Below are 16,044 nucleotides of genomic sequence, written 5' to 3' on the forward strand. Positions count from 1 at the left end.
TTGCTCCTATGATGTTTTCAAGTTTATGGGACCAATCATTTTATTTAATGCTTAGTCAGTTTACAAAGATTTCACAACTAAAAGCCCAAGACATGAGTGAATCCAAACATTAACATGAGATATTCAAAGAGGGGATGTAACTTTAGTTTGTTGCAGCCATGTAGTACTTATGCATTAATTAATGCATTTAATCCAAGGACTGTAGGGTTGAATATTATGACGGTCCTTATAACTACAGTGTGTCCAAGTTGAATTTGCAAACTATTCTGCCTCTGATCCAGAGCACATATCAAAGAAAGAAAGAAAGAAAGAAAGAAAGAAAGGAAGAAAGAAAGAAAGAAAGAAAGAAAGAAAGAAAGAAAGAAAGAAAGAAAGAAAGAAAGAAAGAAAGAAAGAAAGAAAGAAAGAAAGAAAGAAAGAAAGAAAGAAAGAAAGAAAGAAAGAAAGCAAGCAAGCACTTTTCAGGTTATTTTAGCAATTTCTAACCCTGTTTGAACCTAAACAAAGACATCTGGACTTTAAGACTACATTTCCCATGGAGCCTTGCGGCGACAGTTGGCACGTGCACGCAGCGCATTTATTTAGGGCGCTCGGAGGCGGAGAATCAGTCAGCTCGCTGTGGAGCTGTGTCGGGCGGCAGGAGGAGCCGACCGCCGGCAAGAAAGACCGAATCAAAGAAAGACCCGGACGATACCCTGATGCTCAAGACTAGGATTTAAACAGCGACGAAAACAGGAGGGTTGTATATAAAAAGGTTTGGTTTGAATGCGGAATTAAGGGAGCCTGAAAGAAGCTACACCCCCCCTAAAGAAAAAAGAGAATACTGCGAGAGAGGTGAGAGGAAACCCGTTGGTGGGTTGTTACAGACGGCAGAAACTGAACCGAAAAACAGCCAAACGCTCCACAATTGGTTCACTGACAAGCTAGGCTACATTCAACCTACAGAGGCATTTAGTTAGTGCGGCTATTTTGGTTGTTATTAGTCCTATTAGGATGAGGTTTGTCAGGCTTTTTTCAACATTATCAGTTGGGAGGGATTTGTATTGTCTCCCTTAGCTGAGATAAATGATATTATTGTTTTTTTGTTGTTAAAGTAGCTGGCCCCTCACGTTTTAAGCATTTATTGAAACCTTTGTTGTTTGTAGGATGCATTCAGCGCCTCACAGAAAGGTGCAAAGCTATGACAGTCTGGAAACCTTACAAAGTGGCTATAAGGTGTGCATGTTTGTTTTTAGCTTAAAATCATTCTATTTTTTTTAACTGTATGTATTCTTTTTTAGGGTGCATTTAAATGCATTTTAGTGCTGAGTGCCTCCCCTGCGCCACACACACACACACACACACACACACACACACACACACACTTGTAGGTGCAGGGAGGGAGAAAATGGGGACTTTTCCCCTCAGTTTAGGACGGATGTGGACTGTTTGGGATTTAAAGCCACATAGGAAGGAAGAGGGGATCAGTGGATAGGCTGGAGAAACTGGACCCAAAAAAAAGCTGCCAAGAATTTCAGTTCAGGCATGCAGGCAGAGATGTGGGATGAAAGCACTGAAAAACTTGTAATATATTATTATAATATTATTATATATTATTAAAAACATGTGCATGTTTTGAGTTGTGGTATGTTTCTAACTAAATCGTGGATTGTTTTTGCTTCAATAGTGGCTGTTTAGCAGGTTCTGTTTGGTTCTGCCTCATTTAAAGCAATAGTTGTAAGATTGTTGATCTTTCAGCTGCAGCCGCAAGCCTAAAAAACATGGTTTTTAGTTTTTAGCAGAATCTGCATGGAACTGATTGGCAGCATCTTTGACTAGCTCTTTTCTTTATTCATTTGTTTTTATGGTAAGGCAGGTAAAAGTGTAGAAGCCTGCTTTCAGCCATCTTACTAGCAGTGTGCAGCAACAGGTGAAGGATGTGCACCACTCTAGGGCTGAAGCAATTAATTGTATTCATCATGGTTAATCGTAGCCTGATAAACTAGCCCCACCTGCCAGTGGCCAAAATCATTTTTGCCTGTGAGTGGTCTAGCCTCGATCAATGTCCCAGGCCCTAGAACTGGCGGGCCAATCACAACGCAGAGATGTGTTTTGAATTTCTGGATGCAAAGCGAGCGGGGTTTTGAGGGCATGATGACAAAGCTGCGTGATGCTGGAGAAAGTACAAGGAATATGGCAACAAATGATGAAGAGTTCTCGTTTGACTCAGCTTTGGAATCAGTTTTGGAAGGATTAGCCTTGGGGTTTTCGTTGAAACGTGTGCAGGAACAGGCTCTACGCTCATTCATTGTTAAGAAGGATGTATTGGCCGTTTTACAAACATGCTGTTTGTTTACACTCCCTCACCAGCTTTCTGTCATGCTTACTACGTCACAGTCAGTTGCGCTCATTGGTCAGAGCGTTGGCCAATAGGCACAGACATGGTTTGAAAAACAGCAGTTGTTCACATCAACAAACTTCCGATGTCTCATTCATCTGGGGCCAGACTAAATTACACATTTAATCTCACATTTAGTCTGGTTTATCAGGCTAGGTTAAGCGATTCTTGAAATCATTTTCAACTGATTTAGTTATTGTTAACTTTAGTACAAAGACTCTCAAACATGTCTTTAGCTGAAAGAGGAGCCCACTCAAAGCAGTTGCTCTACCGAAATCGTAAAACTTATTGGTGCTGAAAAAATTAATAGCAATAATCATGATTAATCGATTATTGAAATAATCATCACCTAATTTAGTAATCTAATAATCGTTAACTGGAGAATAGAGACTGTAAAACATGCAGAACAACACATTTAGAGCAGTAATTGTATCAAAATTTTAAAAAGATACTTTAACATTTAAAAAATGTTTTTGCCTGTCAACATGCTCTATTCAGAAACCCTCAAGTGTAAAAGTTTTAGTTTCACCTGGTTTAAATTCATGAAAACATTTTTAAGGAACCTTTGGCTATCCGATTATTAATCAATTAATCCAAAAAATAATCAACAGATTTATCGATTTGCAAAATAATTAGTTACAGCCCTAAAACATATGTAAACATTTTGTCTTCAAGAGGAAATCTGTTCTTTTATCCCATTGATGTGCCCCATCCAGAAGTCGTAAGGGAACAGTTTTAGCTTCACTTGGTTTAAATTCTGTGTAAAATATTCTAGTCTTTAAGGAACCTTTTTCCATCAGAATATTAATGGAATAATAGAAAAAGAATCTGCAGATTCATCGATCAGTAAATTAGTGGTTAGTTGTAGCCATCCACCATTTTGTTATAATATACTTAATAGGGGGGGGGGGGGGGGGGGGGGACTTGTGAGTGTAAAAAGCTTTGGTATGGATGTACAGCTGTGACCAGCCTGTGCTTACTTGTGGATTTTGATCACAGTGGAACTGGATTTTGGCTTTAATCTGCATACTCTCTCTCCTTTTTTCCAGGAAAGGAGATGGATTCAGACTGTTATTGCAGAGAGTGACTTTGCACTGGCAGCCTCATCCATGTTAATGTAATGGAAACGTGCTTTTGGTCCACAGCATCTGAAATGCATCAGTGGAAATATATCAGGAACCCCCATGGCTAATCATTTCGGGTGGTGCTGGCTTTGGTTTGCCTCTCAAGAGCCGGGTGCCCTGCCCTTCCCAGCCCAGCGTCATGCTAAGACAACATATGGACAATAACAAGAAGCGCTCAGTTCAACCAGTAGGGAAGCTGTGGAAAAAGTTGGTGGAAAATCTACAGTTTGAGTGTTTTCTTTTTATTTCAATCTAGATCATCTCTTAACATATTCCAGCCGTTCAAAGGAAGGCTTGTTTGCTGTGTTCAGCTTCAAATCAAGTGACGGTAAGATTTCAGGGGACAAAGTTTGCTGCTTAGAAAATGGATTTTCACATTTTTGGCTTCTGTTGAAATTCAAAATGCATGGGGAAAAATAAAAGGACCCCTATGCTCAGGAGGAAGAGGTGGAACAGCAGCATTACTTCAAAATGGCTCAGACCAGCTTGCTGCAGGGGAAGCGCTTTTACTGCCGAGAATGGGTCTTCCACAAGATCCAGCATTGCCTCCAGGAGAAAACCAACAACCTCAGTGGGGTGAGCAGCACTCCCAGTAAACAGCCCCTACCTGTGCCCAGTGGGGGTGTACCCCTCCCTGGTGGGATCACGACTGGATCTTCAAAGTCCGGTAGCTCCTGGGGTGTGCTACTAGTGGGAGGACCTGGGAGTGGGAAGACGGCCCTGTGCACGGAGCTGCTGTGGCCCACGTCTGTCCAGGGAACCCACCGCAGCCTGCACAAGCACAGCCTGGCCTTCCATTTCTGCCGGGCGGACGACTCGGACACGTTGTGTGTCGGCGGATTCATCCGAGGTCTGGTGGCGCAGATATGCAGAGGTGGGCTGCTGCCGGGATTTGAGGAAAAGGTCCACGACCCGTCTGTTCAGAGTGCTCTGCAGCCAGGGGAGTGTGAAAGGAACCCTTCAGAAGCTTTCAAAAAGTAAGAACATCAACATCCTTCACTGTTTTATATTGAAAGTTGTAGGTAAGTCGTATTTAAATGTCAAATCATTCTGGCTTAAACGTGTATATTCATGTATTCTTTTTCAGACAATATTGTTCCAAAATGTAGAAAATTTCTATAAAAAAAAAAAAAAAATCCTGTCTTAAAATCTGTGGGGGTTTTTTTCGTTATTTTATGGAGCCCAGTTAGTTATATGTCGGCTTGTACACCTAAATTCGGCCAATCATATATCAACGGTCATCTGTCAAATTGTTTGGGTCATAGCAACCTTATTCATATGTTGCAGCTAATATACGCAATGGTTGAAATAAATAAGAATCATTTACTTGACTATTGAGTTCCGTCCCAGTGTTAACAGGGATGGGCGTCTGTGTCTTCAGCAGGCGTAGAGCTAACAGAACTGGCATTGTTGCGAGGCAAGTGCTCAAACATGTACGGCTGGAAGCCTTCTACACCAAACCAAGCTTCTGCCGCCCTGGCGTCCTCTTCCACAACAACTTCAACCCGCTTTCCTCCTCTAAATAAAAAATGTATGATGGAGACTCATCCACGACCTCTGACAAAAAACTCTCCTCCTCTTGCATGTTTCCTCTGTCCATAGCGTTCCTTGACAGTGTCGTTACTAAGTCACCAATTTAGTGCTACTTGGTCCCAATGGAATTTCCCATTGGGAACCTGCTAGCACTAAGTTGCTAACTGGTTAGGAAGATGCTTCCGAGAAACCATCTACAACCAAACCTGCTTGCGAACCTGTAAAGTCGGGCACCACTCGGGACTTGTCCCAACGACTTTCAATCATGTCAGGCTTTTTATGTTTACATAATCAATTTCTAAACTGAGGATTATATACCCTTCGTTATAATTTTAAATATTGATATTTGAATGAATCAACACAGAAAAGTAACAGAATAATTTGTTTAAAAGCAGCACTAAAGAATCACAGAATATTTACTTTAATTTCTATCACAATAAACCAAACACAATTTTCCCAACATGCATTTTTACACTTAAAGTAAAGTTTTAGGTTTTCTTGAAATGTAAAATCCTTATTTAGCAGTTTCCCCTCTTCCTATCTGCCTACCCCTCTTTTTTTTATTGCTAAGCCCCGCCTCATCTCCCCCCTCATATTTGCTGTCATGGTTTTGTTGGTCTCCCCCCTCCATGTAGCAAGCTGGGTGGGTCTGTCCCCACTCATTTCTCTGATTCAAGACAGGTCAGACATTTTTATGTAGCAGACACTACAGAGAAAAGAGCTTTAAACTGTGACTAATTCACAAACCTGAAGACTGAGCGGTAAAAGGATGAAGTGCAATTGTTAAACCAAAGTACAGTAGGTTTTGTAGGCTTGCAGCACCCTGCCTAGGCACGTAAAAGATCGAGATGGACTGTTATTGCAAGCAGAGGCTTTAAGAGGAGCTGCATGTGAGAGTGAGTGTATGCGGTGGACTTGGATGAGTTGTCTGCACAGCATAGGTCGGGCTGTCTATGTGACACAGGCTGCATTGGTTCACAGAACGCACACATACACACGTGCTTTTGTGGCCATCTGGTGACGCTTACCGCACCGTCTCAACATCACACATAAAGCGTGGGGGTGGGGGTAAGGTAAACCATTTTTATGCTCTACAACCGTAGCCACCTTTCATGTAAACACAGCCTTTCCTGAGAAAGCCTGCACTCCTCTTGTCATCTGCTCGTAATCATGCGGCCCGTTCTGATGGCTCCGACTCTAGTTTGACCTCCGCTTAAATAAAATGCAGGTTATTGTTGGGAAATAAAAAGGGAATGAACTCTGCAAGGACAGACGCCTTGCTTTGGATCCGCTCTCTATCATGCTGGATGTCAAAACAGCCATTCTCGGCCAGCCCCCTTTCCTCATGAAACCATTATTAACCCAACAGTCTTCATTCCCAACCTTATTATCTCTTCTTATGTCTGGCGACAAGAGGAATACGTTTTGAGCACCTTATCTTCATTTCTAGTGTAAAAGATTCCCCACTATTTTGAATGGCCTCTGTTCTGGCTTTCTGCTCCAGATGCTATCTGCTTTCAAGAAGCCAGGAATGATGTCTGGCAGAGAAGCATAAAGAAATAAAAGCAGCGCACGACACGGATAAGCATAAAACTTTACTGTCAGTGCAGCGTTATGACTGTTCAGTTTTCCCCAGGGAGGAAAATTCACTGAGAGCTGTCTACTCTTTTTTTTTTTTTTTTTTTTTTTTTTTTTTTTTTTTTTCAGTTGAATCCATTGAAGTTTGCACATTTCTCAGTAAATAGAGGTTTTATTTATGAAATGCCTCAATGCACTATTGTTTTTTTTGCAGTTTTTTTTTTTTTGCAGTGTGAGCTTATGACCCGCCCTCTCCAACCCCTTTTCCAGCTGTGATTTTTAAACATTGCAAGTGAGTGAGCGCAAGGGGCCCTGCCAAATTCTTTAGCCTAGTCAAAGACAAACAAGCCACATTGTTGGTAGTAATCTGCACTCTTGTGTTAATACAATAAAACGGCTTTGACATGAGTTGATGTCCACCTGCGCAATCTGATTCTGGCCTTTATTAGTTTAGAAGCCAAATCTTTTTAGCTTTTGACATTTAAACACTTGACTGTTGCTTTTTTTAGGGGCTAACATTCCTATTTGTTGTAATTTTTTTTTTCTTCAAATGTGCTTGAAAAGATTTTAATGGTCAAGCTATCAAGCAGGCCTGGATGTTTTATTTTTATTGCTTAACCCTTTAAAGCCAGAACCATGAAATAATCAAAAGAACATTCACATTTTTTGAAAAACTTTCTGAAAAATATTGTATGAGTTACATTTTTTTATTTAACCAGGAAGTCCCTTGAGATTGAAATCTCTTTTTCGAGGGAGACCTGGCCAAGACGGCACACCAGTTAAAATACAAACAGAAATACAACATAGACAAAAACTCACATAGAGGAAAAGACAGGTCACATAGGGCAGTTACATTTTTGAATGACATGACATTTTAACATGGCCTTAAATTCATTCATTGGGACTAGATCATTTAAATGGAGCAAGTTTTGCAAATTATTCCAGGACCATGGAGCAAAGTAAGAGAAGGATTTCTTCCCCAGCTCAGTAAAAACCATTGGAACCTGGTAAGAGCGCCACCTGGTGGAACGGAGATGAAAATGGCTGGAATTTAGCTTAATGGCTGGAATTTAGCTTTTACATTACATCATTTATTTGTGTCAAATTTGATACATTAGGCAATTCTGTATAATCTTTTATACATTTTCTATTTACTACATGTGTGAGTATTTAAGTGAGTGTTTCAAGAACAAAAACATCCCACTGATGATGCAGAACTCTCAAAAACTCATGTAACAAATATGATACACTTGGCTTTAAAAGGTTAAAGAAAAAGCTTTTTGTATCGCAAATGTTCAAGTGTGGTGAAGAGCTTAGAAATATTTACACATTTCGCCTTTTGTCGCATCGTATGTTCTCAAGAACTCATTTTTTATTTATTTTTTTATTACAATTTAAAGCCGAAATAAAATTTCCAAGGGAAAAAAGAGGTCTTTCTGAGGAAATAATAATTAATAGCTGGGAAACAAAATATCCTTTGTAGCCTTGAAATACTACCACCAGCTGGCTTTTTTTTTTTTTTAAGATCTCTTTGAATTCACACGTCCTGAAAGTAATGTGATGCATTAGCAGGTCAAATGCCTGCCAGCAGCTGCCACAGATCTCAGGATAAAAGGCAGTTTCACCTTTCAGCGTGTCTTTCTTCTGATCCAAATAAGCCAGCGCTGGCTGTCTTGTTCAGACAGTAAACTATATTTTTATTCCACTTCTTATTGATCGACATCATTGTCATCAGTGATACCTTACATCAAGAGTTTAACACTTAGATCAGTCACTTAGAATCTCATTCACATCAGCATTTGACTCTTAACTTTCATATCACTGGTTTGAAACTCAATCACACAGCTAGCAATTTTTTTTTTTTGCTTTCAATTTTAGGCCAGAGCAGACAAAAGAATAGATGGATTTAACCAATGCAAGTTACCATGGAGCAACTGTTTTACTACAGTTTCTAGGTCTGTTTTCAGGCTGCGTTTTTTCAAAGATAAAGTAACTTGATTTTGATGTCCTTGAGGACACAGGCCTGTGAGACAAGCATCTTTACTAGAGAAAAAAAAAAGAGTCCCTGGCTGATGTAGTATCTCAAGACTGATGCACTGCAAAAACGATCTAGAAAGAAGTAAAAAAAATCTTAAATTAAGTGTATTTAGCTTTAATTTGAGTATGTAAATGAGATAGTTTGCCAATGGAATGAGTATTTTTATTCTTCAAATAAGAAAATTAGATAATGTTCATTTGAAATAAGACAATGCAGTTACTTTTTTCTTATTTCAAATGTAAATTGTCTTATTCCATTGTCAAACTGTCTCACTTACCTCCTAAATATAAAAAGATGCACTTATTTTAAGAAAAAACTAAGTGAGATTAAATTTTTTTTTCAGTGTATGGAAGTAACTGGCTTTCCACTTGTTAGAATAAAAATGTTCTCTTTTTTTTTTTTTTTTTTTCTAAGTCTGTTTATTCCAAGAAGCTTGATAAGTTGAACAGATTTGTGCTCAGATGGGGATACATGTTAATAGATGTTTTTCCATCAATGTTTTTATTTAATGCAAAATATAATGTATTAAGAGAACTGAAAACTTAAAATTAACTGACTTAATTTCTCACCGTTTGGCCAAGTATAACCTAAATGTATGATGCCACTATGGTTTGTGTCGCCTGGTTAATTTGCTCCAATGGATGGAAAGTTGCCTAATTTGGATTTTCTTATCTGAAATATAAACATTTCTCTCAGAATTCGTGCCTCTAGTAAACAGTATGCAGCGTTTTTAAGTTGTTCCCATTTGTGACTTTCTTGCTGATTCCTGTCAGGCTGGCCCATCTAGTCGGGACTGAAAGACGTAAAATGAATGCGGCCTCTCTGCTTTCATGCGGTCCGCTGCTGTGGAAAATGTGCTGGAGATTAGGGCTGCTTTTCAGAAACAAAAGGGAAAAAACCTCCCAGTGCGAAGCATCAACTCTGTTAGAGCAGATGAGGAGAAACGGCAGCACTGGTGCAGCTGCAGTGATGACTCGGCAATCAGATGTCAGCGTCTCTCCACACCACAAGCACCGCGTGTGGAGCATTTCTGCCTACGTGTCCGGGTGGGCATTCATAAGTCATTCATGTAATTGCTGTCCAACTTTTAAACGCATAAGACCACAGCAAGGGAAGCTGAGAATTTGCTCATGAAATCAAGGAATGTCTGCGGTTATAGGAAATTGTAAAAACCGACCATCGTGTGTAAGACCAATGGCCACCGTTTGGATTACTCCAACAGTATGAAACCTCAAACTTCTCAGTTTACTTTGAAACTCAACAAAAGACAGACTTTATGAAGAATTGTTGTTTATTCTGAGATTTGTTATCGTGGGAGCTTAACAATCTAAATCTGAGCTTCCTGGCTCCTCAGGGTAAGGTGGGTGTTTTTTCTTTTTTGTCCTGCATGATCGACAGGATTGACAGCATAAGCAAATCACCTCCCACAATAGTCTAGTCTAGATTCAAATACAGTTTCTCATAAAACAATTTTAGATGCTACTGCCTGGTTTGGAAGATACTGGTACCAAATTTTCTCCCAGTTCTTCCCTTTCTATGATGCCTTGATTATCATGAAGTTTTAGGACCTCTGATATCCTTGCGTGTTGCAATCCCAGAAGCATTTCAACACAACTAGAGCCCCTGTTAATGCTGCCTTCACTTTTCTGTACTTAATGAAATTCTTAAAACAAAGTATCACCATGGCTCCTTGAACTTTTGATCTCCAGAGGTTTTGTGAACCTTCCCGCCTGATCTGTTGGTGTGGCGTGCCTTCCGTGTGGCTGTACGCCTACCCACACACCGTAGGACCAAACCTACAGTGTTTTTTTTAAGTCAGTCTGTGAGTCTCATTGGTTTTGAATACCACAACTTCAAAAAAAATAAAATCTTGTATTTTCTGATGGACTATCACATAGTATGCAGTATCAAGGAACCATAATATGGATATCCACATTATCTGTTAGTCCAATAAACCTTAATTCAATACTGAAATATTACTGTTATAATCAGTTATTGGATATATCAAATTGAAATAGTGGTTGCAGCAGGGTTTCTGCGAGTCATTAAATTATAATTTTTTTTAAATGAAGGCCTTAATTAGCATCTTGGCATTTAAAATCTTTATTTAAAAAAGATGTTTATAAAAACAATTTCATCAGATTTAACTGGCTCCTTCCTATAAATCCTTCGTCATGGGTACTTGTTGATGTCATTAAAAGTATTTCTAAGAGCGTTAAAAAGCATTAAATCAGAGTTACTCACTCCTTTGCAAACAACCAAATATTAAGAAATAAAAATAATTAAGATTAATAGGGCTGCCCAAAGTTTTTTATATCACTGTATTATGTGCCAGAGAATTTAATTCGCTGCCCAGAATACAAAAACAAACAAAACTAGTTTCTTAAAGAAGCTAGTCTGTCTCAGTCCTGGGAGGTTGTTGAGAGTTGAATTCCTCTCCAAACGCTCCACTTGTGTTCAGACTAATGCACTCTTATGTTTGAGCAGAACAGGAGCAGAGTGCTGGAATGAAAAGGACTTGAAGGATGAAATTTCAGATTCCTTTCACAGTATTGGATAGCCGGAAAAGAATGCACACCTCGTCTGGGTTTGGAAAAGCTTACGGGGGGTTGATGTGGAATTATTTAGTTATGAGAGGTATGTGTGTTGGTTTCAAAGTGTTTATAGCTTGGTAAATCATTAATGGGAAATATTATAAAGAAAAGCACGTATGATATTTAGCAGAAGACCACACTGAAAGGACTTTAACATGGAAATTTCAACATGACTCATCCCAATACAGTCTTTATAACCTTGCATGATTCAAAACTGATCTGATGCTAACCATAAGATTTCTACTAGCATTTGTTTGCATTGGCGGGGGGGCTTTCAACTGTTTTTTTATTACTTGTGCAAAGTCATCTGCTAGACATAAATTATTTCCAGGAGACTAGAGGCTTTGGTTTGCTTAGGTATGTAGCTTAGAATTGACTTTGCAGATTGATTAGGGCCAATCAATTTGTTGCATTGTCTGCCTTTTAAAGAAGAGCAGAAACAAGCAATTTAAAAACAACATATTGCTTTTTGAACCATTTGTGAGTGTAATGAGGGGTCTTTGCTGATGTTTTATTTTGCTGTAAGACGTGATTTGTGGGTATTGCTTGATTCCTCCGGCTCATAGATTGATTTTTGAATCTTTTAAGCTTTTTAATGCTGGTGTTGCTAGAGCGCATTAATCCTCTCTTGGATAGTTTGAAAAACAATATTGTCTGTGCTTTTCATTCAAGGAGCCTTTGTGTTTCAAATAAGTCAAGAATTATTTCACCCAACAGCTCCTCTGTTAATTTACTTGCAATGTAATAGAAAACATTATAGAAAATACAGTGGTCCACAGCAACATAGACCGGTTTAAATCATACAAACTTGTGCGCTATTCAAATTTCAACTTCTATTCATAGAAAATGTTAGTCTATATTTTGTGTGAATTGCCTTTGTCCACCTGAATCAGATGAATGCTTGTGAGTTTTATCACCTTCAATTCCTGAGTGCTTCTTGATGGCTTGTTACCACAGCTACTGCTAAAAGGTGACCAGAATAAAATGCTTCACTTTGCTAACATGTTTATACGTGCCAGGGACATCATAGAAACAGCTGTTGAGAAATTGTCAGAGTGCTACCAGACTTTTTGTCCGTTAAGAGTCTTTGTCTTTAGCTGCCAGCAGCATTGTTTCTATTCAAATGTCTGGCCCATTTTAAGCAAACCTGAAAATAGAAGATTTGAAGGGTTTCAATCCATTGACTCAAATTAACCAGGCGATGCAGGCCTTTTGTGTCCAAACATCCGCCCTAACCTGTAGATCCCTCAACCACTGTTTACATTAGAGCACGGACTATATAGTGGACTTTATAGTGAACTAAGTTCACCGACTGTTCAGACAGATGATCACTACTTTTGGCTCCCCATTGGTCACTTAACTCTGTCTCCACCGCAATCTTTGTCAGTTCCCACTGTCAGGTAGCAATAGCCTATGGTGACAGTGGGCCACATGATACAAAAATCCCATGATGCTTTGCGAAGAGAGCTCTCCACACAAAGCATTCCGGGATATATCTGCTTGATCATAGATGATCACTACTTTTCAAGGTGCTTTGGGAAATTTCGAGTCCACTACTTTTTCATCCACTAGACATTCGGACACTGAACAAAGTAGAGGTAGCAAGCTAGCATTGACCACAGTAATGGAGAACAATGGTAATGGATGTGTTACAATCCTGCAGGTTGTATTTATTCGAACATTTTGTAAAGTATTATTAATAGTGCATAGTGTTGAAAGACATCAAAAGAAAGGTACAATTCCACTGCTTTCATTCTGGAAGCCGTCCTGAAACGGCTGATCAGTCGTGTGAAGCAAATGTTTGCTACGTCATATTGCATTTACCTAAACTCAATTAAGTACCTACATTTCTTATTCCAGCCCTTTAGGAGGCAGTAATACTTTTAAGGTAGGTTTGCAAACATCCAGAAGAGAAAGATGCAGCTAGCTTGCAGATTCATGCTTGTAAGTAGAACTTAGCCCTTTTTTACACAAAGGTTACAGTAAAGTCCTGCAACAATTGAGTTTGAACAAGCAAGCTTCTAAGGTATGGGAAACTCCTAAACTCTTTAGTAAAACATTTACCTGACTGTGGTTGGTGCAAGAGAAAATCAAATAAAATCCCATATTGGTTGAAAATTAAAGCAATTTTCATTTTTGGCAAAATTGTTTCGATCTCTTCTCTAATGAAGGTGTGCTTTTTTGGAAAAGTCTAAAACTACCTCAAGTTTTTTGCTAACTTTAATCAGTTGATTAAATTCTTCTGTCTCAATAAAGCTTTTCTAATGCAGTACTTCAAAATGTGCTTAAAAACATGAATGGAAATGCATCTACTTGCCTCTTTGAAGAGTTGGAGGCAGACTGCATTCAGAGCTCTTTCAAAATACCCCCTGATTGCGTAGTGGTTATTTCTGCATCCCAATGTTCTAAGACTTTGGTTTTTTTTTTCTTTCTCCATCTGTTATAAACTATTAAGGCCAGTTTAGAAATGGTATCACAAATGCTTTTTTGTAGAAGCAGCAAACGTTTTTGTTTAGATGAGGTGCCTTTTCCAAGATTGGTTAGATCTGAGGTAAAGGAGATCAGCATCAAAATCTACCTATATGTCTCAAATATTGCACTTAAGGCTTCTAATTAAGAATAATATGAGACTTTACCATTTTTATTTATATGTGACTGCAGGGAGTAAAAATCCTTGGGAAACTGGGATTAGAGGCATATGTTTTATCCTCATTTTTAAGAAGTTGGGGCATCTGTGCCACATTATCTATAATGAAGGAATTCAATTATGTAACTAATGTGAACTCCAAATCTGGAGATGCTTTAAAGGTTTGCAAAAATCATAAATGCCGTTAAAATTCATAAGAAGGAACATAAGGCAGAGGTCAGGGTTGGGCTTCCTGCATGCTAAGACACCTCCACCAACTTCTGAGTCAGCATAGATGGATTACATTGATGAGTCAATACAGCCTGTCCAAATTAGAAAAAAAATTATTTTCTTGGACTTGTAGGTTTAATCCAGGTCTAGGAATCTGTCATTATACTTGGGATTTTCTCAATTGGGGTTTAAAAGCTTAGGGTTTGGAGGTTATGAAAACCTAGACTTTAATCTTTTTCAAGGAGATTACATTTTCACAGCTTTAGCTGCAAGACTACTTGAATAACTAGCTGCTGGTTTTATGGGGTTAAAAGGACATAATTTGACTGGGATGAACCCAAAATAGAAAGCATAAATAAATATCTCAATAGTCTTTATTTTTCAAAACTCTAACTAATAATTGCATGATAATAGTCTTGTTAAAGGAAAAAGGAATGAAATTTAAATATCCTTTTATTTCATATTCAGTTGTTAATTCAGATGTACCATCAGCAAAGTGACTGATAACTAAAGCCTTTAAATACATATTTGGGTAAATGATGAAACAACAATGGCATATGTGCAAGATATTACGGTCACGGAGATGGAGCTAGAGTTGCCAGACATCGAAGACGATATATTTATTTGTAAAGCTCGTCTAAGGCATCGTAAAAGTGGTTGTACTTCCGAACCTCCTCGATTAACCTTTCGTTGTAGTTGTCCATTGTTCCTCGGTTTTTAAAAACGACTTGCCCTGGCACCAAATCGAGAAGGACAACCACACAGACAGTCGGAAAGGCATACCAATGACCAAAGCGCTGCTTTTTGTCTGCGTACTTCCGCTTGAGGTCTGCGCGGGTTTGCGACCATTCGATGTGTAGTCAGGGTTTTTTTTTAAAGGTGCCCGATGATGGTTGCAGAGCCTCTTGATGGGCAGCGTGGTCACGCACAGAGACAGATTTGATGGTTGCAGAGTCTATGTGTCAGAAGCATGAATTGGCCTTTAGTCCTACACTTAGACAGACTTTGTCAGTTTGTACACAGAGTGTATACAAAAAGAAATTTCGTTCAGTACTGCTCTCAAGACATTTTCATTTTTTTTAAGTGCAGCATTGATAAAAAAGGTAAGCAGCAGTGATGAATGTAAACATACGACTGTATATGATTTACAGTTTTTAACATTTAGGGTTTTTTTTATTAACCCCATCTTATACAACATTCAGCAGTCTAATGGCAGTGGAAAAGAAACTGTTCTGGAATCTGGTGGATCTACATTTCTCTATTGTGGTGATGAAACTCTGTAGTAATGGCTCCACTTGGTCTAAGAAGAGCAACTTTAGTTACTGATTGAACCTAAAAGGTCTTCATCTCCACTTAACTTCCATTGCTCAACCATTAAGGGTCTCACCCCCCCCCATGTACATAAATATGAATGCAGATTGAAACATTGCTGCCTTCACGCTTCAGTTTTTATTTAGTCAGTATGGTGGTTAGACACATTTACAACCAGAGGTCTGAACTGTGTCAGCATCAGAAAGGTACATTTTAGACAACATCAAATATAGCTAAGGTGGAAGAAATAGTGACAGTGTTTCTGTGAATGAGAAACAAAAAGATGGGGGATACATAGCCCTAAAGTACGGTAGAGGACTATTCTGGGCCTCAAAAGCATGGACTGCTGTCTTGAACTGAATTTTAGCTTCTGTTGGTTTCATCACATTGTGCAGTAACCTGCATTAAATGATCAATTACAGAATATGGTCAGACCTGTTAAAATGGGCTTAAGAGTCAACAACTGTAGACTCAGAAAGAGTCTGCCCTACTGCTCTCATCCCTGTGATTACTTTAAGGGAACATAGCAGGGCTGTTATGCATCATGTAAGACACAGGCATGAAGAAAGGACCAGTCTGATTGTAGTTTGTTTGGATTTGGGTGAGTCAGGGCATGACTCAGCTGTGGTTCA

The 16,044-nt window shown here is 38.9% G+C and overlaps 1 protein-coding gene across 1 annotated transcript in view; it reads left to right on the top strand.

Annotated features, from left to right (window-relative positions):
• The first annotated feature begins 592 nt into the window (after nucleotides 1-592).
• LOC119798830 (ankyrin repeat domain-containing protein 50-like) overlaps nucleotides 593-16,044 on the top strand; it is a 46,439-nt gene continuing 30,987 nt past the window's right edge. The window contains exons 1-2 of the mRNA XM_038308464.1: nucleotides 593-834; nucleotides 3,427-4,478. Coding sequence (XP_038164392.1) covers nucleotides 3,973-4,478 — 506 coding nt within the window. The 5' untranslated portion in view covers nucleotides 593-834; nucleotides 3,427-3,972. The remainder of the gene's footprint in view (nucleotides 835-3,426; nucleotides 4,479-16,044) is intronic.

The sequence above is a fragment of the Cyprinodon tularosa genome, unplaced genomic scaffold (assembly GCF_016077235.1).
Source record: "Cyprinodon tularosa strain WSP-4 unplaced genomic scaffold, ASM1607723v1 ctg117, whole genome shotgun sequence".
NCBI classification, from domain to species: Eukaryota; Metazoa; Chordata; class Actinopteri; order Cyprinodontiformes; family Cyprinodontidae; genus Cyprinodon; species Cyprinodon tularosa.